The sequence below is a fragment of the Rana temporaria genome, chromosome 8 (assembly GCF_905171775.1).
Source record: "Rana temporaria chromosome 8, aRanTem1.1, whole genome shotgun sequence".
Taxonomy (NCBI): Eukaryota; Metazoa; Chordata; class Amphibia; order Anura; family Ranidae; genus Rana; species Rana temporaria.
Window position 1 is genome coordinate 82,067,765 of NC_053496.1, and position 26,237 is coordinate 82,094,001.

The window sequence follows — 26,237 nt, forward strand, 5'->3', positions numbered from 1 at the left end:
GCTATGCGAATTGGATATGGAGAAACCTGCATCAAATTTGAAAGGGTGTGAACCTAGCCTTCGTCTCCTCTATGAAAAAGCAGGTGTAAATAAACATGTGTCTGTTGATACCTGCTGATATCCATTCTGATCCTATCTGCTAAAAACAGACGGATGGGGATGCCTTCCCCATCTGTCTGGCGGATCGGATGGCAGTCGGGTGTAAACAGACAGGCGGTTCATTTACATCCGACTGCCCATAGAGGAGAGTGGGCTGTGTCTGTGTCTGCTCTGCAAAAGCAGAGCGGACACAACCAAGCCATCTGGCTGCTCAAAAGGGATCAGCGGACAGATTTCCTGCTAAGCAGGTGGACTCCGAATGAGCTTACCCTGGGTGGGAATGTGCATTTTAATGCATTTATTTCTAGCTCACAAATATGTGGTGCCATGGAAATGAGCATCTTTCTGAGGCACTGCCTATATGCCATCAGTGTTTGTGCTGGAAGTGCGCTCCACAGCACGCTCCCAGCATGGAGACTGAGCTGTCGCCAACAGCTGCCGTGTGTCTTACTAATGCTCAGGAGATGGGTCAGCCCTCCGTCACAAGATCACTGTGATTGTCTATCACAGTGATCACTCAATAAAACATGCTGTTGTGCTGTTTTTCTACGCTGAATGGGAAAAAAAGATACAATGCATCTTTTTCTCCCAGTCAGTAGAGAAAAGTGTAAACAAACGAAAAAATAAATAAGTGTGTGTAGAAATAAATAAATTCATTAAATAAATCAATAAAATAGGAAAACAAAGATATGATCTTCTAGGTTAATATCAGGGTTGAAGATCTCTCACATGGTTAACAGTGTGTTTTTAGGTTGGATCTTTTTTTTACAGTTTTACTAACACAAGTTATCACATTAACATAAATTGGTTAAAAGAAACCATTTATTTTACCATACAAATGACTTTTCACTTACTCATCCACCTTAGTTGGTGTGAGAATTGGATTTTACCTTGTTCTCAGAGTTTGCTGTGACTTTGCTTCCCCCCGCATCTCTTTTTTAACTTCTTCTTTCGTTTGCACAATAGCTACTGCAAAACATTGTGACAAAGCAAAGATTAGCCAAGTCTAGCTGATTTATTTCTTTATTTTGCATCAGTTTTTTTGCTGCTCCTGGAATAGCGAAAATCCATGCTGGGTTTTTAGTTTGCTTGTTGTTTTTATTTTGTGAACTGAGAACTCCAGACTAAACTTTCAGTTAGCTAGTAGAGAAAAAAAAGAAGAAAAAGATTTTCTAAGTGCCACATAAAACCCTAAGAAAAATGGTGAATATACAACCTTTTAATATTTAAAAAATCTTTATTAACAACATAGTTGATTAAAATTATATATTGGTATCCCAATAAAAACAGCCTGTCCAACAAATACAGGCCCAATGTGTGAATATTCCTGAAAGGGCACTAATTATGATAGGCCATAATACTATCTAACCATATTAAAATAGGTTCATATTATTCCACTATTATTGTACAAAAAAACAAGGTAGGCCAAGATGCAGGACAGAAGTCATAGGTCTATAACCCATTTCGCCTTTTAATTGTTTCATCAATTACATGACCATAGTCTTGTTTATACTGCGCTATATCCAAGCAGGTGATATCCAAGTTGCCCCAGGTGGGAAAAACACACGCAATGGGAGTCTGCACTGCAAAATGGAGCCCCTTATTGGTGGCTGATATGGACAGCTAAGTAGTTAAGACACCCACACACTCTTCTTATATGGATAGTGGGCAATGCAAGATGTGATTTGTAGCCAAACAATAGAGAATGCTCATCAGCCAGGCCAAAAATTTATACCGCCCCCATACTCTCCCAAGGCCGAAAGCAACTGAAAACCTCTCATTTTGACCCCCATTTCTGATCTATTGATTGGGTTGGCCTGCTCAGACTTGTTTCTGGCTTTTTGACCTTGGTAGCAATCTGCCACTGTTAGCTTCTTAGCTCTCCACGGAAATATGAGTCTTTTTTTTAGTGGGACACATTCAGCTATAGAAATCAGTTGACCTCTGATGGTAGTGTCATGGATCTGCAGTAGTGTTCCTGTCTGCTTATCTCTCCGTGTGATCAGCTTAAAAGACTGTCCGCCTCTCACCCGGGCTGCTTAAGTAATCTTCCCTCAAGCATGGCTCCAGCAGCCTCTAATTAGGAACACTATTTTAACCTGTGCATTGCAAGCCAGCCTTGCTGATCAATATTGTGAGTTTGGCTTCCGTGTGCTCATTGCTGTGTATTCTACGTCTGATCCCGTTTACCGACCATGGCTTGTTCTTGACTGTCTTCGTCTGCTTCATATCCTGACCTTTGGTGTGTTTTTTGACTATCCCTGTCTGCTTGTTGCCCTGACCTTTTGGCTTATCTCCTGACTACCCTTGTTGTCCCAGTCTCTGCTGCTTCCTCCCTATCCTCCAGCAGTCTGCCGTTAGCATGAACTAGGAGACCCTGGGGACCGCCACCTAGAGCCAGACTGCAGCAAAGTCCATCCCCACCATTGGGGGCTCTGGTGAACACACACTCTTAGATTCTGCACCCTGGGAAATATCATGCTCTAGCTCCCAGCGTGATCTGTGTTGGTGCTGCAGAGTGCCTGCCTTCTGAACCACCCAGAGCTTCATCCGCAGTAGTCAGCCATAGGGTCCACTACCTCAGCGGTGCACCCCTGTCTCCAATGGGGTTCATCTGTCCCCTAGCCTCAGGTGACCTGATGGGTATGCTTTAATATTGGAAGAAAGACAAGCAGTAGAGGATATTGGTACCCTCTGAGCTGCTTGTCAGAGACTGGCAAATCTTGCAAGTTGGATGTGCCTACCACCTAGCAGCAAAAGAGGGCAGGGAAAGTAGAAAACCTTGTGTAGGATCATTGGAAATCACTTGAGCCATGCTGTGTTTGTGCCCATCCCTGCCAGGATATTATCATGCTGATACCTGGAGGAAACTCTTATATATTCAAATATGTTTCTATAACACGCTGAGAAAGAGGAGTGATCAGGAAAACTCCTCCTGTGTTATTCCTATTTTTTTAAAAAGCTATTTTTTTCTCTAGTTTTGGATGGTGTGGGAAAGATTTGGAGCCCCTGTCATGTTTTTTCACTGTATAGGGCTCTGTTAGAGAGATTTCTATGACTTCATGTTTTGATCACACACTTTGGTACCAGACAGGAAGTGAGGAGAAATCTCTCCAGCTGCAACAAAGACAGAGGTAAAATAGAACCCCTGTCTGCTTTTTAATGCTGTCTGTTTCCCCTTTGCAGATTTTCCCTCTATTCCTGTTTGTAATACTGTGTCACCAAAATAGAAAATGAGCCCCAGTTAACAATAAAATCTTACAGGGGTTCTAACCTTTCTCTATGTAATCCCAGAATAGGAGAAAAAAACAGTGTTGGCTATATAGATCCACTTTAAAGGGGTTGTAAAGGTAAAAAAAAATTCCCTAATCAGCTTCCTTTACCTTAGTGCAGTCCTCCTTCACTTACCTCATCCTTTGATTTTGCTTTTAAATGTCCTTATTTCTTCTGAGAAATCCTCACGTCCTGTTCTTTTGTCTGTAACTCCACACAGTAATTCAAGGCTTTCTCCCTGGTGTGGAGAGGGGGGAGGGGGCGAGCAGGCAAGTCAGGACACTTTCTACTTTGCAAAAAGAGAAAGGAGCTATGTGTTAGTGGGTGTCCTGACACTCCTGCTCGCCCCCTCCCCCCTCAAGAGGCTTTCTCCACACCAGGGAGAAAGCCTCGCATTACTGTGTGTAGTTACAGACAGAAGAATAAGAAGTGAGGATGGAGCAGATAGTGCTGGTCAGCAGTTATTTTATTTGGCTTCTCCAATGTGAATTTAGTGAGAAAGAAATGAGAAAATACATGGATTTACATCGGCATACATACAATCTAGGGGGTGTCAGGGTAGGAAATGCATAATTTAATAATATTTAATTGAATGTTGCCCAAACCATTGACCCATGTGAGTATCATGGGGCCAGACAGAGAAAAGAGTCATCTGCTCTAAGGAGGTTTAAGGAAATAATCAAGTAGTATTTGCTTCTGGCAATGTTTGTCCTGTGAAGACCAAGCCAGGCAAAGGTTAGATTCCAAACCCATGCTACACTGCGGATTGTGGTGTGTGTGTTTTTTTTTTTTTTTTTTTAATAGCTTTACTTGAGCATGACTGACCTGGTGACTGTGATTATAGTGACAGCAAGACAAAAAAAACACATGTTGTGACATGACGTTACTTGTATATCAATTCAAAACGTAATAAAACATATTGCTTGTCTTGCAAAACGCTCTCAAACCAAGGTTTTACTGTATATCATCCTTGGAGGCAGCTACTGCCGGTTCTGTTATTGCACATACCTACGGGGGCAGAGGACACCACTGTGTGTGTATACAGTGCATCCAGGAAAATATTCACAGCGCTTCACCTTTTCCACATTCTATGTTGCAGCCTTATTCCAAAACTGAAAGAAGTTTTGTTTAAAATCTTTGCAAATTTATTAAAAATAAAAACCCAAAAAAAATCACATGTACATAAGTATTCACAGCCTTTGTCATGACAATCAAAATTAACCTCAGGTGCATCCTGTTTCCACGGATCATCCTTGACTCCAAAGACATGCTGGTAGGTAAATTGGATCTTGTCCAAAATTGGCCCAGTATATATATCAGGGCTCGACAAATCCCGGTCTCCATGGCGACTAGAAATAGTGTCCTGGCGACTTGGCTTGGAGCTGGCGCCATCTGGTGGTGAGCCATTGGTATTACAAGTTAAGCATTACAAGTTAAACAGCAATTCTAATGTCATTTTTCACTATTTTCACTGCCATCTTCTTCCCTCTAATTAGAACCCCCAAACATTATATATATTTTTTATCCTAACACCCTAGAGAATAAAATGGCGATCGTTGCAATACTTTCTGTCACGCCGTATTTGCGCAGCGGTCTTACAAGCGCACTTTTTTTGGTTAAAAAACAAAAATTACACATTTTTTAATTAAAAAATAAGACCACAGTAAAGTTATCCCCATTTTTTTTTAATATTATGAAAGATAAAGTTAAGTCAAGTAAATTCATACCCAACATGTCACGCTTCAAAATTGCGTCCGCTCGTGGAATGCCGACAAACTTTTACCCTTTAAAATCTTCATAGGTGACATTTAAAAAAATCTACAGGTTGCATGTTTTGAGTTACAGAGGAGGTCTAGGGCTAGAATTATTGCTCTCGCTCTACCTATCGCGGCGATACCTCACATGTGTGGTTTGAACACAGTTTACATATGCGGGCGCTGCTCACGTATGTGTTCGCTTCTGCGCGCAAGCTCTGCGGAGCATGCGCAAAACGTTCGGCGCGGGAACGCGCCTAATTTTAAATGGTACACGCCCCATTTGAATTAGGCGGGCTTGCGCCGGACGGCTTTACGTTACACCGCCGTAAGTTTACACGCAAGTGTTTGGTGAATCAGGCACTTGCGCTGAAAACTTGCGGCGGTGTAACGTAAAGGGGATACGTTATGCCGCCGCAGATATCTGTAAATCTGGCCCTATGTGTTTTTCATGCTGTCTTTATTGATTTTTTTTTTTTTAAAGAGCGATGCTGCCGCATACCCCCCATTCCTGGGGATGTCCTCTAATTTTCTCTATGTTGTCCAGGTAGATCTTAAAGCAGTGTTCCCCCAAATTTATTAATTTATTTTAAAAGTCAAAAGTAGCTCCTGACTTTTAAAATATGGACACTTGCCTGTCCAGGGCGCCTGTGATGTCAGCACCTGAAGCCGGTCTGTCCCTCAGCTCTCGGGTGCTGCCTCCGCCATCTTCGGTAGGGGAATCGGGAAGTGAAGCCTTGTGGCTTCACTACCTGGTTCCCTACTATGCATGCGCAAGCTCACTGGTCCCTGCTGTCTTCTGTGACCTGTGTGACTCCCAGAAGACAGCAGGGGGGACGGAGGAGGGGCCGTACATGGCCTAGATATCCGCGGATACTGTAGCTATCTATGCCCGGAAGTGGGAGCAAATACCTGGATTGGATAGTTATCTGCCCCCCCCCCCCCCCCTGAAAAGTACCGAATATGACACCGGAGGGGGGGAGGAATCCGAAAAGCGGAAGTTCCATTTTTAGGGTGGAACTCCGCTTTAACGTCTTAAAGGTCCCTTATTTAAAGCATTATGAAGATAGCGGGTATCAATGGATGAATATCCGCTGACACCCGATCTCATCGGTCCCGGCTATGGTGCGATTCTGCAGACGGAGGAAAATACTATTTTTTCCATTTGCCATCGGATCGGGTGAACACAGACAGACGGTCCATGTTCATCCGATCCTCCATAGGGGAGAGCGGAGATCTGACAGGGCGGTCCCTCCACAGTGTGCGGGGACCGCCCTGTCATCTGCCAGCTCAGCGGGGATCAACTAAGCGATCCCCGCTGAGCAAGTGGATAAGAACTGTGCGGATCCTCACAGGATCCGCACATGTGAAAGGGGCCCAAGACGTGTAGATACACTTTATGTATCAATTATGTCATTAGTTGTTATCATTTTAAAATCAAAGCCTTTCATGTCTGATGTGTGTATGTATGTGTGTGTGTATGTATGTATGTATGTATATATATGTGTATATATATATATATATATATATATATATATATATATATATATGTATGTGTGTATATGTATATGTGTGTGTGTGTGTGTGTGTGTGTGTGTGTATGTGTGTGTGTCACTGTGAAGGCCTGTAAGATCTGAGCTATAGATGAGGCTGGGCTGTGTACTTTGAACTTTCAGTGTGACATGATTGTTCCAGCAGTCAGATGATGACTAGTAAATGTTTTTTCATGCTTTCTCTGAGTAAGCCCTTTTATTGCAGTTTCTCTGCCTTTTTCAGTTATGGCATCAAATAAAAGTGAACTGTTTTTTTTGTTTTTTTTGTTCTGCTGCTTGTTTTGTGGACTCCAAGATGTGTTTTTCAGTAGAACCCGTCATGTCTGTTGCTTCTAACTTTAAAGTGGTTGTAAACCGTCGGATTTGCCGCGGGATTCGGCCGCTAGCTGTGCGGTATTAGACGATAAAGGGTTAATACCGCCCGCAATGCGCCTCTGCAGAGGCGCATTGTGGGCGGTATTGCCGCGGTTTCCCATTGTTTTAAATGGGAAGGAGCGGTATACACGCCGCTCCTCTCACCGCTCCAAAGATGCTGCTGACAGGAGATTTTTTTCTCTCCTGCCAGCGCCTTCGCCTCAGTGGAAAAAGCCCTCTTGCTTTCACATTGAGGTTGCTGGGCAGGAGTTTTTCAGGCGGTATAGCAGCGCTATTTTTAGCGCTGTACCGCCTGAAAAACTCCTCAGTGTGAAAGGGGTCTTGGTCACTACGTTCGTGTTTTGTGGCACTACAATTTGTGTAACGTTGGTATGCAAGACAAGATCCAGGCACAAGCCTATTTGACTAAAATCAGACGCTCGGTTGTCCAATAATCATACCGCGTGTACGTGGCTTTAGTGTCCTTTCTGCTGCTTCCTTCAGATGCTATCAGCATAAATCGCACAAGTTTTCCTGACACCAAGAGAAAAAAGGTGACGGGAGGGATCTCCAGCACACAGCCTCGGGTCTGTTCCTGTGTGACGCATGGTTAATTTTGACATACAATTTCAATTTAGTTTTAGTTATGGTCTTTTGACTAAAATGCCATTTTAGTTTTAGTCGACTTAAATCCATTTTAATTTTAGTCAACAAAAATATTTTCATCTCTGAAATTAACACTGGTGTGTCCCTTCCCTCCAATCAGCTCTCCTCACTGAGCTCTGCAGAATGTAACTTCAGCATTCCGCCACCTGTTTTCTGACAACTCAGACAAGCTTTATAAAGCATGCTACACTTAGTCTGGCGCCCCCTTGTGTCCCTTTTTGTTTCCTACAGAGAATTGCTTCACTATGGGGAGCTGCGGGGGAGAGACAGACAGGCAGCATAAGATTGTGTCCCACGTTGCTAAAAGATTCCAGCCTGAAGGCCCTACACACGAGCGCACACACTCTATGGCCAATGTGGTGTTAATGGCTCTTATTTTTGAGTTGAGTTGTAATAGGAACCAGTGCAAACACCAGGAAAACAAATCCCAATATGCCATACAAAGCAGGTTTTCTATGCTTGCTCTGATGGTGGACAGAAGGCTGAAAACAGCTGCATACGAGGCTCTGTGAAGCTTGGCTTTATGTGTTATAAACCAGCCATTCTCAATGCAAGATTGCCCATGGGGCATACAGGATTGATTTGCATGGTCTTGTGTCCTAAAATGAGGCATGACCCCTTCCCTTGTTGTTGAATGTGATAACATGTAAAATACCTTCTGCTTTGTGAAACCAATGCTGTACAGTGCTTCAGGTTCCCAGCCAATTCTACATGATCGCCTAACAAGCATGGGTAGTCCCTGAGGCTCATCATAACAGTTCAACTAATTCTAACTTATGTATTCTATTCACATATGTAACTGGTTTGAGATATTCATTTTTTTTTTTTTTAATGTAGGGAATTGTTTTTACAGTTTTGGGGTTCTGATTACGTAGGTACATTTTCATAGGGTCCTTCAGATAAGGTGACATGATAAGAAGTACTTGACAAACACTACTCTATAAAGAAGTTTATATTTTAACCAAGCTGAAACATATGGGCTCTGGGTAGAGAAAATTAAGATGATATGAATTAGACAAGAATTGTCCACAGTTCTCAAAGATTATATTTTATAATATTTTTCAGAGTGAACTGATCCGATACAGGGGGTACCCCAGTGAAGAATATGAGGTGGTCACTGAAGATGGTTATATTCTGAGCGTCAACCGAATACCGCATGGGGTCAAGTATCCATCCGCAGGTATATACATATAGTATGTATTTTGTGTGTGTGTGTGTGTGTGTAAAATATATATATATAGTGTGTGTGTGTGTGTGTGTGTGTGTGAGTGTGAGAGAGACATGTCGCGGTGTCGTCAGCGCCCCCTGCTTCTCATTTTTAATGTGCCATGTCATTTTGCTTAGGGCCCCAGGGAGGTCCGGATCGGCACTGTTCGGGACAGTGCATCCCACACTTGTCAAGTTCCTCTAATTATGTTTGTTAGTTACACACAAGTAGAGTAATGAATTTACCTGCAGTGTCTTTTATCTACTTATATGACTATCCACTAAACATTAACTGTGGCACCTGAGAACAGAAGAGGCAATAAGGATAAGTGCAGTAAGTGCTCTTATCCTGTAACATTAATTCCTTTGCCAAGTTTAGTCCTTGTGAATGTGACTGTTATTGGCACAACTTATGTAATGAATTAGAGCCGTATTAAAGTGATTGTAAAGCTTTCTTTAAAATAATAAAATAAAATGTTCTACCTACCTGCTCTGCACAGTGGATTTGCGCAGAGCAGCCCCGATTCTCCCTTTATGGGGTCCCCTGGCGACAACCCCCCCCCAATGGCTGCTGCTGCTCTCAGCCAAGCCTGTGAGAGAGGAGAAGAGCTACTTCAGACATGCACAGCTTGACTTGGCCCAGGTAGGTATTAAGTGGGAGCTGGGAGGTGTGCTACTATTAACCACTTAACCCCCAGACCATATTGCTGGTCAAAGACCAGAGTACTTTTTGCGATTCGGCACTGCGTCGCTTTAACAGACAATTGCATGGTCGTGCGACGTGGCTCCCAAACAAAATTGCCGTCCTTTTTTCCCACAAATATAGCTTTCTTTTGGTATTATTTGATCACCTCTGCGGTTTTTAGTTTTTGCGCTATAAACGAGCGACAATTTTGAAAAAGATGAATATTTTTTACTTTTTGCTATAATAAATATGCCCCAAAAATATATAAAAAAAAACAATTTTTTTCCTCAGTTTAGCACGATACGTATTCTTCTACATATTTTTCGTTAAAAAAAAATCTCAATAATCGTTTATTGATTAGTTTGCGCAAAAGTTATAGCGTTTACAAAATAGGGGGTATTTTTATGGCATTTTTATTATTTTTTTTTTTACTATGGTGGACACTTCGGACACTTTTGACACATTTTTGGGACCATTGGCATTTTTATAGCGATCAGTGCTATAAAAATGCATTGGATTACTATAAAAATGCCACTGGCAGTGAAGGGGTTAACACTAGGGGGCGGGGAAGGGGTTAAGTATGTCCCTGGGTGTGTTCTAACTGTGGGGGGGTGGCCTCACTAGGGGAAATCACTGATCTTCTGTTCATACATTGTATGAACAGAGGATTAGCATTTCCCCCCCTGACAGGACCGGGAGCTGTGTGTTTACACACACAGCTCCTGTTCCCCACTCTGTAACGAGCGATCGCGTGTGCCCGGCGGCAATCGCGCCCGGCGGGCACGCGCACGGGAGTTAAAAGGTTTTTACCTTACTGCAGAAAATGCATTAAAGGCAGATAAAAAAAAACACTGTCAGTGGTTTTGCACAGAACAGCCCCTATCCTTCTCTTTTTGGGTCCCCTGCAGCGGTCCGCTCTGTGTGTTCATTCACACACAGAGCATGCCTTGGCCCCACCTTCACTCTCTCCTCATTGGCTCACTGACAGTAGTGGGAGCCAATGGCAGAAGAGACCCGGGAGAGCCGCTGCTCTTGTACACATCGCTGGATCAAAATGATGTATTAGGGGGGCTGCTGCACACAAAAAAATTTTTTACCTTCATGCACAGAATGGTTCTTGGTTTAATATCGATTTAAGGACGTGTTACAGGAAAATACTGCTGTCTTACCTGTAGGGAGATATGGAGATTAAGGCCCCTTTTCACATTGGGGCGGGAGGTGCACTGACAGTATAGCGCCGCTATTTTTAGCGGCGCTATACCGTCGAAATTGCGGCGGTATTCAGCTGCTAGTAGTGCATTTTTAACCCCTGTTGGCGGCCTAAAAAATGGTTAATACCGCCGGCAATGCGCCTCTGCAGAGGTGCATTGCCGGCGGTATTACCGCAGTTTCCTATTGCTTTCAATGGGAAGGAGCAGTCCGCTCCTTCACCACTCCAAAGATGCTGCTAGCAGGACTTTTTGAAGCGGTTTTGCTAGCGCACCACTCCAGTGTGAAAGCCCTCAGGCTTTCACATTGAGACAGCAGGGCAGAAGTTTTTCAGGTGGTATTTAGGTGCTATTTTTAGTGCTAAAACGCTAGAAAACTCCTCAGTGTGAAAGGGGCCTAACCGTATCCAGTCTATGGCAGCGTACTCTTACAGTAATCTGTAATGAGCCATATGCTAACATCACCATATTACTGGAGCTTATATAGTATATTACTGCCCTGATGGCCATGTTACATTTTTATTTGGGCATGTAGATACATCATCCATGGTTATGCAGTCCATTTGGCACCAAAGCACACAGCTTTGTAACATTAGGCACAGCTATAGTGTTTATATGGACACTCCCCAAGTTTCCAAAGCTCTACGATTTATTACACTGACTTATAAAACTCTACCCAAAAACTAATGGTACTATACACTTAAATCAGCGTGTTTCCAAATTAGGTACAGTCACACTTTAGGAGGCTTTAAAACATATCACACATCAGCTTTGGGAGTAAAGCTGATGAGTTTTTGCTTATTGAGTGTAAAATAATACAGCTGGTGGAGCAGAAAGAAAATATGCGGACATTTGGTCCTAATAAAGTCTGTACTTTTACATGCTTGTAAAGGTTTTATGTTTTTTGCTTTGTTTTGTTTTTTCCCTTAATGCAGTTTCTGACCTAAAGTAAAAAAACTTGAGCCTGATCTCAAGTCAACCCATCGATGTGCCCATCTGAGCCATTGGCTCCTGTTGCTGTCAATCAAACATGATTTTTTTTCGGTACTGCAACATTATTGCGGACACTTTTGACAAATTTTTGGGACCATTGACATTTTTATAGCGATCAGTGCTATACAAATGCATTGATTACTATAAAAATGCCACTGGCAGGGAGGGGGTTAACACTAGGGGGCGGGGAAAGGGTTAAGTATGTTCCCTGGGTGTGTTCTAACTGAAGGGGGGTGGACTGACTGAGGGAAATGTCTGATCGCTGTTTATACAGTCAGGCGGTCAGGCTTTTCTCCCCTGACAGGACCGGGAGCGGTGTGTTTACACACACCGCTCCCCGCTCTGTAACGAGCAATCGCGGGTGCCTGGCGGCGATCGCGCCCGTGTCGCACGTCGCGCCCGTGTCGCACGTCGCGCCCCTATTGGCTGCTCGGCGAGATGACGTATAGCTACGTGATCTCGCCCAGCAGACCTGACCTGCCGCTGTATAACTGCAGCGGCTGGTTGGCAAGCAGTTAATCAACATAAACTTATTAGTATTTCACAGACTCTCCTCATCACAGATCCCCTCCCCATCAGATACCCCTCCCCCTCATCACACAACCTCTCCATTTCCCCCCATCAAAAAGCCCCCATATCAGGTCATTTATCACAAAGCCCCCCATAAAAGATTCCCCCATCACAAATCTCCCCATCACAAAGCCCCCCGACACACACTCCTCTCCATCACAAAGCCCCCTGTAACGGACTCCCCCCATCACAGATCCCCCCTATAAGATTCCACCCCATAACGGACTACCCCCCATCACATGACAGACTCCCCCCCCCCCCCCATCACATGACAGACTCCCCCCCCCCCCCCATCACATGACAGACTCCCCCCCCCCCCATCACATGACAGACTCCCCCCCCCCCCCCCCCATTACATGACAGACTCCCCCCCATTACATGACAGACTCCCCCCCCCCCCATTACATGACAGACTCCCCCCCCCATTACATGACAGACCCCCCCCCCCCCCCCATTACATGACAGACCCCCCCCCCCCCATTACATGACAGACTCCCCCCCCCCATTACATGACAGACTCCCCCCCCCATTACATGACAGACTCCCCTCCCCCCCCCATTACATGACAGACTCCCCTCCCCCCCCCCATCACATGACAGACTCCCCCCCCCCCCATCACATGACAGACTCCCCCCCCCCCCATTACATGACAGACTCCCCCGATAACAGATCCCCCTATAGGACTCCCCCCCATCACATAACATCCCCCATCGATATGACGTGAAGCAGGGCAGGTCCAGACAAAGGCCAGGACTTTGCAGGTGAAAGGCAAGTGATTGGTTACTGGGCAGCGGGATGATCCCAGCAATCAATCACCCGCTTCTTAACTCAAAAGATCCCGCCTTTTGTCTGGACCTGTCATGTTTTTCATTTTGTGTGATAAAGGTAGCAGAGGGGAGGGGGATTGCTGCAATGTTAAAGGGGCAGTCTGCGGGGCCAAGTAAATCACACTGGCGGGCCGGATGCGGCCCGCGTGCCATAGTTTGAGGACCCCTGCTTTAAAGTATATAAAAAAAATATGATTGTAAATCTTCTGGATGCAACATTCAGTTTCTGCTCAAAAAAGAAACTACCAAAAACAATGGACCCAAATGACAGAAAATGCCTTGTGTGTTCCCAGATAGTTTATGGCAGTTTAAGACCATTTTGCTGCTTAGAAATTCCTTTTTTTACTGGCTAAGGCCCAAGGTCTTTATCTTCCCTGAATATTTTAGGTATGAAGAAAGACGCAGGTCATTTGGTGCACTTTTTTCTATTTATCAGACCTAAACCTTCCAGGCTTGTTTATGTTCCTCTGTTTGAGAGCATATGTTAGATTTCCAGACAGAACTGTGAACACGTCTGCACTTCTTCTCGTGAGGAAAATTCTGTTCCCTTTCATGCCTTTTAGGCCGTGTTAGGAAACATCTGTCTCTTTATAGTGATGTTCTGGCTCATTTTCCGAAACACAGTAGCTTGTTCAAATAAGTGCCTACAAAATGTATTTTTCTCTGTGCACGAATGATCCTTTCCATTTGAAATGACACCATTTTTTCATTGCGTATGTCCTGCTCTTTAAGTTAATTAAGTGTGAAATGTTCTGCATTGATGTGGTGAGGTGACACTGGTCTCACACAAATGCCCAGGCAAGCTGCAATGACAACACACATTCATCTGTACTCTTCTTCAACACATTTGGCTCAGTGTTTCTGGTGCTTCAAAACATCTAATGAGGCTTCTAGGTGGCCAGGACAATATGTCCATGGCTATCTGTACTCTTGGAAATATTACAGAGTGTGGAAGTGCGTAGTTTAATTTGGCAATGCATGAGACTGAGATTGAATAAACACCTCTGACAGAAATGACAGAACATGATATTAGTTGAAGGCCTCAAAGAAGATGCCAAGATCTACTTCATGGAAATTTGTAAACCAGTTAATCTCCCAATTTTTTGGGATGTATTGAGCTTTCCAAGTATGAAGCAGTATAGGGCATCCAGAACACAAGTTTCCTTTTTTTAATTTTTTTTGCTGGGATCACAGTAAATTCTATGATTTCGATTTTGGTTTATATGAGGATTATACAAATGGGAACAGACTTGTTCCAGTTTTTTTTCATAGTGGAGTCTTTAAAGGGGTAGACTACTAAGGAACCATATTTCAAATTTGGGTAGATGTCGGCAGAATGAATTGCCCACTGGATTCACACATCTTTTGAGGGCTCTGAAAGGGAGATCCCTGAGTTCCCCACTCTCTTGGTTTGAGGCCTCGTACACACGACCGGACATGTCCGCTGATACTGGTCCGCGGACCAGTTTCAGGGGACAGATCCGATCGTGTGTACAGGCTAGCGGACAGATTTCCAGCGGACAAATGTTTCTTAGCATGCTAAGAAACATGTCGGCTGGAAAGCTGTCCGGCGGACATGTCCGCTGGTTAGAACACCTAACCAGCGAACAGATATCTCCCGCATGCGTCAAATGAATTTGACGCATTCGTCGAAGTATTTTACTTCCTGGTTTGGTGACGTGGCGGCATCAACGTCACCGCCACCTCACCGCGCTGTCTGTCCGCGGGGATTTCGGTTTGATGGTGTGTACAGCCATCAGACCGAAATCTCCGAGCGGACATGTCCGATAAAAACGGTCCGCGGACCGTTTTCATCGGACATGTTGGATGGTCTGTACGAGGCCTCATGTTTAATTAGTTTTTATTTTTCTACTCCTAATATGAATAGTGCTGCAACAATCCTTAAGCCTCGTACACACGATCGGATTTCCATCGGACAAATCTGTGGATTTTTGTCCGAATGGTGTTGGCCGTGAACTTAAAGCAGGAGTTCACCCAATTATATATTTTTTTTATCTTTTCCCCTTGGATGGATGCTCGTTTTGTCTAGGGGAATCGGCTAATTGTTTTAAAATATGATCCGTACTTACCGTTTTCGAGATGCATCTTCTCCGTCGCTTCCGGGTATGGGTCTTCGGGAGCGGGCGTTCCTTCTTGATTGACAGTCTTCCGAGAGGCTTCCGACGGTCGCATCCATCGCGTCACTAGTAGCCGAAAGAAGCCGAACGTCGGTGCGGCTCTATACTGCGCCTGCGCACCGACGTTCGGCTTCTTTCGGAAAATCGTGACGCGATGGATGCGACCGTCGGAAGCCTCTCGGAAGACTGTCAATCAAAATAGGAACGCCCAGTCCCGCAGCCCATACCCGGAAGCGGCGGAAAAGATGCATCTCGTAAACGGTAAGTACGGATCATATTTTAAAACAACTAGCCGATTCCCCTAGACAAAACGAGCATCCATCTAGGGGGAAATAGTGTCATGTGCGGGTGAACCTCCGCTTTAATCTGCATACAGACGGCAGAACTTTTTCAGCCAACATTCACAAAACTATGTGGGTTTTTCAGATCTTTACCGCCACCCTTTGGGCAACTTCTGCTAAAGTTGTCTGATGGTTAGCATTGGTTCGGAACATGCGTGTTTGTACTTTGGATTTTAGTCCGATGGACTTGTGTACACTCAATCGGATAATCCGACGGAACACATATGTTGTGGGACAATTTGAGAGCATGCTATCCAACATTTGTTGTCGGAAATTACAACAACAATTGTCCGATGGAGCATACAGACGGTCGGATTATCCGACAAAACCCTTCCATCACACAATTGTAGGAATATCCGATCGTGTGTACAGCCATTTAGACTGCTCTGATAGTAGAAGTAGAGTTCATGGTGGGTAAAGCAGTGCTGGAAACTTTGGGGAGAAATTACTGGGCTCTGATGTGAGCGATAACGGAAATCAATATGGCTAAACCTGCCTTTGTCAACCTTTTCAACACAGAGAAATCCTTGAAATAACTTTCCGGCCTCAGGGAACCCCTGCTAAAAATGACTATATCTACAACTCATGATACATTAGTGTGATGGTCAGTGGGAAGCATTACCCCCTTACAGATGGCAAAAAAGGTCATTGGTGTCAGTGAGAGGCAGAAATTGCTGAAGCAACCTCTGGAGGAACCCTAGGGTTCCACGAAACTCCGGTTGAGAAACCCAGGACTAAGCCCTCTAGTGTCTGTGACTACAGTTGAGGTATATTAGCTGAGTTGTGACGTCCTATTCAAACCTCGTTAGCAGGTAGAATTGTGTGGTCAAAAAAACTATTTTCTAGTGTCTTGAATCATGTATCTTGTTCAATTTGCATTGCTACATTTTGTGGGTAATTTGTTTGGTACAAATTACTAAAACCAGAGTGCTGGGATTGCCCTTTGAGCTGCCAGATAAATGTCAGGCAGACTTTGCAGAGGACTTGAATTTTTTCAGACTTAGGTAATGCTTGAGTTGTGTATAGAGCATGAGTCACCTTAGTAGATCATTTCAAGCACCTTTCAAGAAATGGCCATCATGTTGATTATATGTTAGTGTTTGCCTGGTTAGTGTTATCAGCGATGCATGAACTGTGAGTGTTCAAAGATTGAATTGTAGTTTGATTTTTCTTTTGTGTAACAAATAAGTCTAATAATAATAAGACTTCACACTGCTTTTCTTTCCACTGTAAATCATCCATCACTCCTTAGCATCTGTGTGAAGCAGACCTTTAAGCCTAGTACACACGGACCGAATGTCCGGAGGCATCGGCTGGTTTAATAGAAATGGGCCAACATTTGGCCCATGTGTACGGCAGCCGGTCCGGCATCTGTTGAGGAGTCATGATCGAAAAAGGTCTGCTGACCAGCTCGCAATCAGCGGTCTCGGCCGATGGCTGAGAGCTCTGACTGGAGTGTTCTGGCGGGGGGGCGTCCCACTGTCATAACACAATAGCACAGCAGGAGAGATTGCTGTACCAGCATCAGATTGTTAGTACAGTGGCTCTGACCGGAGTACCGCTCGGTTGAACGAAAAAAAACTAGTAGGTATTGTGTGAGGTATTGCATTCGGTGCAGGTAAATAAAAGGTGAAAAGGTGTGGACCAAAGAAATTGTGGCGCTATTACACATAGCACCCTATCAGATTTTTATCTTCCATTGTCAGGGAAAATCGAGCACAAACTCTGCAAGTTAACCATAAGGCTGGTACACATGTGCCAACTGGCTGACATTCGGCCCATGTGTACAGCAGGCTGTCTGACAGAAGCTGGTCCAACGCCTGGCTTTTATCGAACAGGCATGCTGAAAAACCAACATCTGATCAGCGCTTGCAGCCAATGTGCACTGACCACTGTGTTCTGATGGGGGCGAGGGTGGGATTTCTTTTTTTCCCCATTGGACATTAATCTTTCCACAGTGATAATGCAGTCACCAGGACAGAAAGTAAAAAAAGAACAGACATGGATGATTACCTCTTCACTACTCCACAAAAACGAGTGAATTTTGGCTTGGTTACACTTAAAGCAGAAGTAAACCCATCCATAAAACGGTTTCATTGTCTGTGTTCTCAACCAACCTGTCACACCATCCAATGACTGGTGTCATAACTGAATACATGTGCAAAACGCTTTCCCCCGACTTGTTCATTCTCCGACTTAGTTGGGGTAGGCGGTACACTTTGGGGGTGGGTCAGCCACGCCCCCGTGACCTTTGGGAACATGACTTCTGACCTTTGACATCTGGGGGAGGTCCCTGTTCGAATTCCTGAGTCCTAGCTATATTCTTCAATGGGAAACCCTAACTCTAACCCATGAGGCAAAGATGGCAGCTTCCTTGGCTGAAAACGATAGGAGGGTTTACTTCCACTTTAAGGTCTCTCTGTATGTGGTGGCAAAATAATACATTTTGTTGGTGCTATACTTTCTACAAATAAAATTCACCCATTACAATGATTTAAAAGCCAGACATGAAAAGAACATGGTGCAAAAATAGTTGAAAAGTGGAGACTGGCGAAATGCCCTCCCTGAAAACGTTTTCTCCTGCGTTCCCCTAGCAGATAATAATGATGCCAAGTAAAGGTGGTGGAAATGTTCATCAAACCTTCACAAATAGGAATTGTTAGCTACAGATGCATTGGGACCGTACTTGGCAGCCTTTCCCAGTACAATCCAACACATTGCCTTGTGTCTTATTATGTCAGTTCATACCACTGCTTTGTGGTGGTGAAAACTGATAAAAAAAATGCCGTATGCATTAGTTTTTTACACCGCAAAGTGACACCGTACATCACATTGCAACAGGGAATAGAAATGAATTAAATGTCACGTTGACCTTTCGATACAGTTAAGACAAAAAAGGTAAAGGGTGCGATGCGCCGATAATAACAAATCGCACTGCCCTGCACTCGGTGCCCACCAACGGCTGTACTGTGCAGTTCTGGTGTAAACAAGCCTACATTTGATGAAAGCTATCTGCAAAATGATTATTATTAGAGAACTATGCGAAGAACAACTTTGCAACTGCAAGACATTTAAAATAAATGTTTAACAAAGAAAATTCAGAATTTCTGTTTCAGCCTTTTACAAACATGACCAGTTGTGTTCATAGATAAAAGTATTCAGATCTGTTCATAGATGAGCTTACATGGTCCCTGAAGTTTTTTTTTTTTTTCTGGTTTATTAACTATTAGATATCTGTACATGGTGGACATCAGCCGTCCCCTTATTTTCTGTCTTTTAGATCTTATTGGTCAGTTTAAGACGTAATAAAACATTTCATAATAATTAGGAGCCTAGACAGATTTTGAACCAGTGAACTGTTTGATCGTAGTACAGAAATTGACTATTCTAAGCACTCCAGATATAACAGGAGCGCCCTCTAGTGCAGGCATGTCCAAAGTCTGGCCCGGGGGCCAATTGTGGCCCCCCTGGTGATTTAATATGGCCCCCCTGGGGATTTGGATATATATATAGCCATTGCAGCCTTACATGTGCCCTGAGGGCCACAAAAGATATATACCGTATTTATCGGCGCTGCCTCAGAGGGGACAGGACGTGCGTCGTCAGAAAACATGAAGAGAATCTCCTGTTTACTCGGTGGCATCTGTAATAGAAAGTCCCGTTTCCCAGAATGCCATTGGATGACTGTTCTGTTTGTCATAGGAGGCGGGACTTTGTATAAAAGAGGCCACCGAGTAAACAAGAAATTCTCCTGTTTGTAATCCAACGGCACTTGTCCCACCCCCTCCCTGTCCCCTCCGAGGCTGCAGATGGGCATCGATCAGGCTGCACTGATGGCAATGGTGAGGCTGCACTGATGGCAATGGTGAGGCTGCATTCATGGCAATGGTGAGGCTGCATTCATGGCAATGGTGAGGCTGCATTCATGGCAATGTTGAGGCTGCATTCATGGCAATGTTGAGGCTGCATTCATGGCAATGTTGAGGCTGCATTCATGGCAATGGTGAGGCTGCATTCATGGCAATGGTGAGGCTGCATTCATGGCAATGGTGAGGCTGCATTCATGGCAATGGTGAGGCTGCATTCATGGCAATGGTAAGGCTGCATTCATGGCAATGGTAAGGCTGCATTCATGGCATTGGTAAGGCTGCATTCATGGCAATGGTAAGCCTGTGCGTGTTAAACGCTGATAAATACGGTTTATCCAAATAACACGCCCAAGCTCATTCTTAGTCCTGAGCAGCGCTTGGGAATTCGTTTGGGCCACAAAAGAGATATATACAGTATATCCAAATAATACGCCCAAGCTCATCTCTTCATCACACACAGCCACAAAGGCAAGAGAATTCTTGTTGGGCCGTGTATTAGTTGCTCGGACGAACACACTTGGATCAAATTTTAATGGTTCAAAGAATGTCAGGCAAAATGGTCGGCCCTCGAGCATGTTCACTTCATCAAATGTGGCCCTCTTTGAAAAAAGTTTGTACATCCCTGCTCTAGTGCATCCGTATCCTAATCTGCGGTGTCCAGAGCCTACAAAGATATATGGAAATGTCCACAGAAAAAGAGAAAGAGAGACCGATAATATCCCTGTTTTTGTTTTTTCATACCCCATCTTATAGCCCCCTCGTGCATAATCTACTTCAACAATGTAGAGCTACACCTGAAAATGTATTTGTGAAAGTATAGCACTGCATGTTTATTACTTGTGTTATGTTATTTGAGTATCATTTTACTACTCTCTTTTTCTAGATGGAAGACCGGTGGTGTTCTTGCAGCATGGATTGCTTGCAGACGGCAGTAACTGGGTTTCCAATCTGGAAAACAATAGTTTGGGATTCATCCTGGCCGATGCAGGCTACGATGTGTGGATGGGGAATAGCCGTGGGAACACTTGGTCCAGGAAACACAAGACTCTGTCACCTAAAGAGGATGAGTTTTGGGATTTTAGGTAAGAAAGGCTGTATATTGTCAGCTTGGAACATGTTACAATTCTATGGCGGTGCTCTTCCTATCTAATTGGTAATCATTTGTTCCAGCTGAGCTGATGGAGGGATTTGGTTGCTGCAGAAGGTACAGCTGGGGAGTATATTCTGGCATTTCCCAACTTTATGTTGAGTGACAACGATGTACCCTGGCATGTGCCAATTTATCTGCAGTAACCCCTTCAATGGGTAACTTTATTGTTTTTAAAACTGAGTTCCACCCAAAAATGGAACTTCTGCTTTTCGGAAGCCTCCCCCTACGGTGTCAAAATTCAAGGGGCAGGGGGGAGCAGATACCTGTGTAATACAGGTATTTTGCTCCCACTTCAGGGCATAGATACCCGAGCCACCCGCGGGTATCTACACCCCTTCCCGCCCCCGCTGTCTTTTGGGAGACTCGCAGGTCCCAGAAGACAGCAGGGACCAGTGGCATCGCGAGTCGCGCGTGTGCAGTAGGGAACCAGGAAGTGAAGCCTCAAGGCTTCACTTCCTGATTTGCTTACCGAAAATGGCGGCGGCAGTTAAGGGTTCGATCGGCTTCGGGGTGACAGGTAAGTGTCCTTATTTTAAAAGTCAGCAGCTGCAAAAAAATGACCATCGCTTTAAGTACTTTATATACTGTACTTCTCTGGGAATTGCTATGTTTTAAATAGTTAAAAATTGGACTGTTAGGCTGACTCTGTTATACAGAATAATAAAAGCAAGAAATGCTCCAAGTGACCAGCATCTCTGGTGACTAATAAGCCATTTCTCTACTGCAGGAGGGTGTATAGAGTCCACAAGGTGAAGGTGCTTGATTTCACACAAGGAGATTTTTCAAGCTATTGGAAAGCCGAATCCTTAAAGTGATACTAAACGTACACCGTTTATGCTCGGTTCACACTAAATGCGGTGCAAATTCTGCACAGCGCATCAAAAAATGCAACCTGTTCAACGGATTGCAGAATGTATTTTACGTTCAAGACACCCCAAATCAGTTTGCAAAACTAAGTGCGATACACAGAATCGTATCGCATGGGTGAAAATACCCATGCGATCCAATTCTGGTGAAGACAAAAAAAGGGTCCTGCATGAGTTTGGTGCAAATGCAGTGCGATTTGAGCCATACAAATCCATAGCTCAAATCGCACCCCAGAGACACCTCATGAATTTTGCACAGGAATGTGCTGCGATTCCTGTTGCAAATTACATGCTATGTCCCATACTGCATCAGTGTGAACCCGGGCTGAATTTACATTGTCCCTTCTATTTCTGTATATGGATGATTATTTTAATAAAAAATAAAATAACATCTATAAGTACTTTTTTCCTAATCGATATACAACTGTCACATACCCAGATCTTTCCCAGCCTGACTGCAGAGAAACATAAGCAGGAGGAGCTACTAGTGTTCTGCTGCTGGTCACATGTTAAAATAAAAATAAAAAAAACAGCCTTTGGAATACAGAGTAAAAAAAATAATAATATCAATAAACAATTTTACTTCCTCTGACTGGATAAGTCAGAGGAAGTAAGAGTAGGAAAAGGGTCATACTGGAATAAGTGAAGGGAGAATTGATATGGTGATAGGCATATGAGGAAGAAGGATATATAATGAATAAGAGATGTTCAGTTGATGTGAAATACGGATGTAATGGTATACAAGGTAATAAAGAGGTTGTTTTGAGGATAAAAATATATAAAATAAAGAATTGGGGAAAAAAAAAAATAAACAATTTTAAATTGTCATACAAATATATATTTTAAATCAACTGTTTATTATTTTGTGGAAATAACATGGTGTGGTAGATTTCTGCCAGTCACAGGCTGTGCCACACCCCTCCAGCTTGTGTTTTAGAATAAGAGGGAGGCGAAGTCACCACTAATCTACATGTAATCTCCCACCCCCATTGTGTTTAGCTGGGTATGGAGGAGGAGGGAAGGAGTGGGTTGTCATTTATCACTATGCATACACCCACATGTGTGACTCTATAGTTTCATTGGGCTGCTCAGGTGTGATGGGAAGGAAATGCTCAGCATAGAAACTCACTGAAAACTGAGCATGTGCAGAGCTGACACTACAGCTGCAAAATCCCTAGCTGAATTGGGGACAGGTATAGAAGATGGAGATAGAGAGCAGCAGGATCAACTAGTTTTTTTGCAGACTACAGAAAACGAATAGTTTCATAGTGACTGAGGTGAGTAAGAACAGCATGTTATTGATTGTTTTTATGATGTGGGTTTAGTGACATTTTAAGTCCCAATCCTTTGCTAAAAGTGAAGGATTATGTACCGCTGTGGGCATTGGCTGGGGGCCATGTGTAAAGCTTGACTAGTTTTGTTGAGGAAAAACAATTCCCTTCATATAATCTCTAAATTGCAAGGATATTGGCGGAGTATTTTTATTTTTTTATTTATATCAGTTTCTATTCTAAAGAAATTCAAGCGGGTGAAACAGTCAGCCACTGACACATAAATAATGAGTTGTCTTTACGTCTATACAGTAGTTCTGCAGCAAGGGCGCCATACTGTAAGGATCGATCATTGACGTCATTCTGTGAATGAAGTCTTGTGTGTTGGCAGTGATTCCTGGAAAGTCTAGGAACTGTTTTTTTCTTCTTCCAAACACTTTACAGGTGTAGAGGATGTAAGCCTGACTTGCTCCCACAACATCTGCTGAGCAGTTTTATCGATTTCTTCCATGCTATTGCTACGTGGTGCCTAGAGCCGGCAATATTCGAATAACAGCAGTAATCTGAGAAATCCAATAAAGTACTCTGTGTATCTAGCAGAACTCTATTTTTACATGTGGAAAAAAATGATTGAATGTTTGACTGAAAAAAAAGAAAAGGTTAACCTAAACCTTAACAACCTGCAGCTTACTGGTCCCTAAATGTGGTGCCTGCATTTGTTTTCTTTTTTTTCCAGTAATCCTTGTAATCATGCCATTCTCTCACTTCCTGTCCTTGGTTGACAACCGTGCTGAGCAGCACTGTCACCCTGAGACAGGAAGTGTGTTAGGACTACATCACATTGTGTTAGGGCTACATAATAGCAGGTAACAGTGACAATAGTTAGGGAACTGATAATAGTTCAAGGCAGACAGTGGTGTCCTCTGCTCCCTATTGCAGCGTCTTCTGCCCCCACACAGTAGGGACCTCTGCCCCCCCATAGCAGTGTCCTCTGCTTCTGTTTACATCATCTACACAGTAGTGACTTCTGCAGCCCCCCCACAATAGTGACCTCTTCACATCACTCCCCACAGTAATGTCCTCTGCCCCTGTGCCTCCCCATAGCAGTGTCCTCTGCCCCTCTGTGCCACCATAGTAGTATCCTCTGCCCCCCCCCCCGTAGTGTCCTCTGCTTCTTCACATTGCACCCGCCCCCACAGTAGTGTCCTCTGCCCCTCTCTGCCACCATAGTAGTATCCTCTGCCCCCCCCCCCACAGTAGTGTCCTCTGCCCCTCTTTGCCACCATGGTAGTATCCTCTGCCCCCACCCACTTAGTAGTGATCTCTGCTTCCTTTACATCACACCCCCCCCCCCACAGTAGTCTCCTCTGACCCTCTGTGCCACCATATTAGTATCCTCTGCCCCCCCCCCCAGTAGTGTCCTCTGCTTCTTCACATCGCACCCCCCCCCTCTCGCACCCATAGTATTGTCCTCTGCCACCCACCATAGTAGTAGTATCCTCTGCCCCCCCCCCCCCCCCCCCACAATAGTGTCCTCTGCCCCTCTCTGCCACCATGGTAGTATCCTCTGCCCCCCCCCCCACTTAGTAGTGACCTCCGGTTCCTTCACATAACAAACCCCCCCCCCCCACAGTAGTGTCCTCTGCGCCACCATAGTAGTATAGTATCCTCTGCCCCCCCCCCTCCCCGCTTCTCTGCCTCCATCACATCGACCCCCTTCTATAGACACACACATTCGCACACTTACAGCTGTCTTCGCTCCTAGCTTCACTCTCCTACCTTACACAGGTGTACAGCAGAGCAAAGAGCAGAAGGTAGCACAATCCTGGACACAAGACAGGAGTTAACTGTTCATATTAACAAGCTGGTGATTGGCTGCTAGGACTGCCCTGCAACCAATCACTGCTGGTTAACTCGAAAGATTAACTGGCGCAGCTCCTGCTCCCGCCCCTCTGTGTAGAGCTGAGCTGCTTCCTGCTCTCCGCTCTTCTGTGAGGTTGAGATTGGCAGAGGCTGGGGGGAAGGACTGGTACCTAAGTGGCATGACTGCGGCAGTCCAGATGGGACAGTGACCTGGACAGCAGTCTGTCATTTAGTGATCCCTGGACTAGAGGGTCGGCAAAGCAGTGTTTGCAATCTACCTGTCCCCTGCCCGCGCTTAAAGGGTAGATTGCGATTGATGGTTTTGCAAATCCCCGTAATAGGTAGTATCTGCCCCAGTGGCCCATTCTTAGGAAGGTGGGCATTGCCACTCTTGATAGGCACTCTTTGCAGGGTTTTTTTGTGCCTTGCTATTAAGCTTCTGCTTGCATTTGTAATGTGTCATTCATTCAACAACATTATCATGGTTGTACAAGGTTTTTCAGAGGTAGGAAAAACAGCCCTAAAACCTCCCTGTCTGCCCTCATTCATAACATAGTCAGACCATGTAATGCTTTTTTACAAAATAAAATTTTGTCTGTGTCCCCATTGGAGAGATTTTTTATCACTTACTATACTTCTAGGAATTGAGGGGTACTCTCCCCAATTGGAACAAATATGTTAACCCTTTCCCAATCCATCCAAATGGAAATAAAAAGATTTGGTGGGAGTTGGGCTTTAACACATAATATAGTTGCCCCCCCCCCCCTCAGTTCATGAAATATATTTATATTACATTCTTGCACTTTCTAATGAATTCTCTTGTATTTTTCTTACAGCTATGATGAAATGGCCAAGTTAGATCTCCCTGCTGTTATCAACTTTATCTTAGAAAAAACAGGCCAGGAACAGATATACTACATTGGCCATTCTCAGGGCACCATTATAGGTATGCAAAACATTTTTTTACTTCACAATTTTAATACATTAGTAGATACACATTTATAATGAGAATCTTTTTTCAGAGAGCCCATGCTACTATGCGAAGGATGAGCTCCGGCGTGTTTGCAAGCCCCATGTGCAGAGCCGTCCAGGAAGTCGGCGCTGCGCTAATCACAGGCAGTGAGACATTTCCCGATCTCTGCCGCCGCGCATCGGGCAATGTCCCACTGCCTGTGATTGGCACAGTGCTGACTTCCTGGCGGGCTCATCCTTATTCCACGCATGCCATACATGCTTAAGTTTCTTTTGGTCAGCTGAATGAGAAAAATCAGTAGATCCCTCCATCCACACGGTTTAGCATGGATGGGGGAATCTCCACTGCCAGCTATTGTATTCAGACAGCTGCAGCACCTATGCCTGCCTGAATACCCAAACCGTGACTACATCTAATATTATGCAGTCACTGTATATCTGCATTTTTCCACCCAGCTCCTTTTTGATTTTGAAATTTGTCTTTTGTTGAACTGGTGCCAACAGGGTCACCCATGACTAAAAAATTAAAATTTTACCAATTCAGCAGGAATCGGCCAATAATTGAGTCTTGTATGGCCA

At 44.3% G+C, this 26,237-nt stretch overlaps 1 protein-coding gene across 1 annotated transcript in view; it reads left to right on the forward strand.

Moving 5' to 3' along the window:
- Positions 1 to 26,237, forward strand: part of LOC120947097 (lysosomal acid lipase/cholesteryl ester hydrolase-like) — a 53,817-nt gene that overhangs the window by 12,552 nt on the left and 15,028 nt on the right. Inside the window, exons 3-5 of the mRNA XM_040362086.1 lie at positions 8,765 to 8,879; positions 20,420 to 20,618; positions 25,523 to 25,632. Of these exons, the coding sequence (XP_040218020.1) occupies positions 8,765 to 8,879; positions 20,420 to 20,618; positions 25,523 to 25,632 (424 nt within the window). The remainder of the gene's footprint in view (positions 1 to 8,764; positions 8,880 to 20,419; positions 20,619 to 25,522; positions 25,633 to 26,237) is intronic.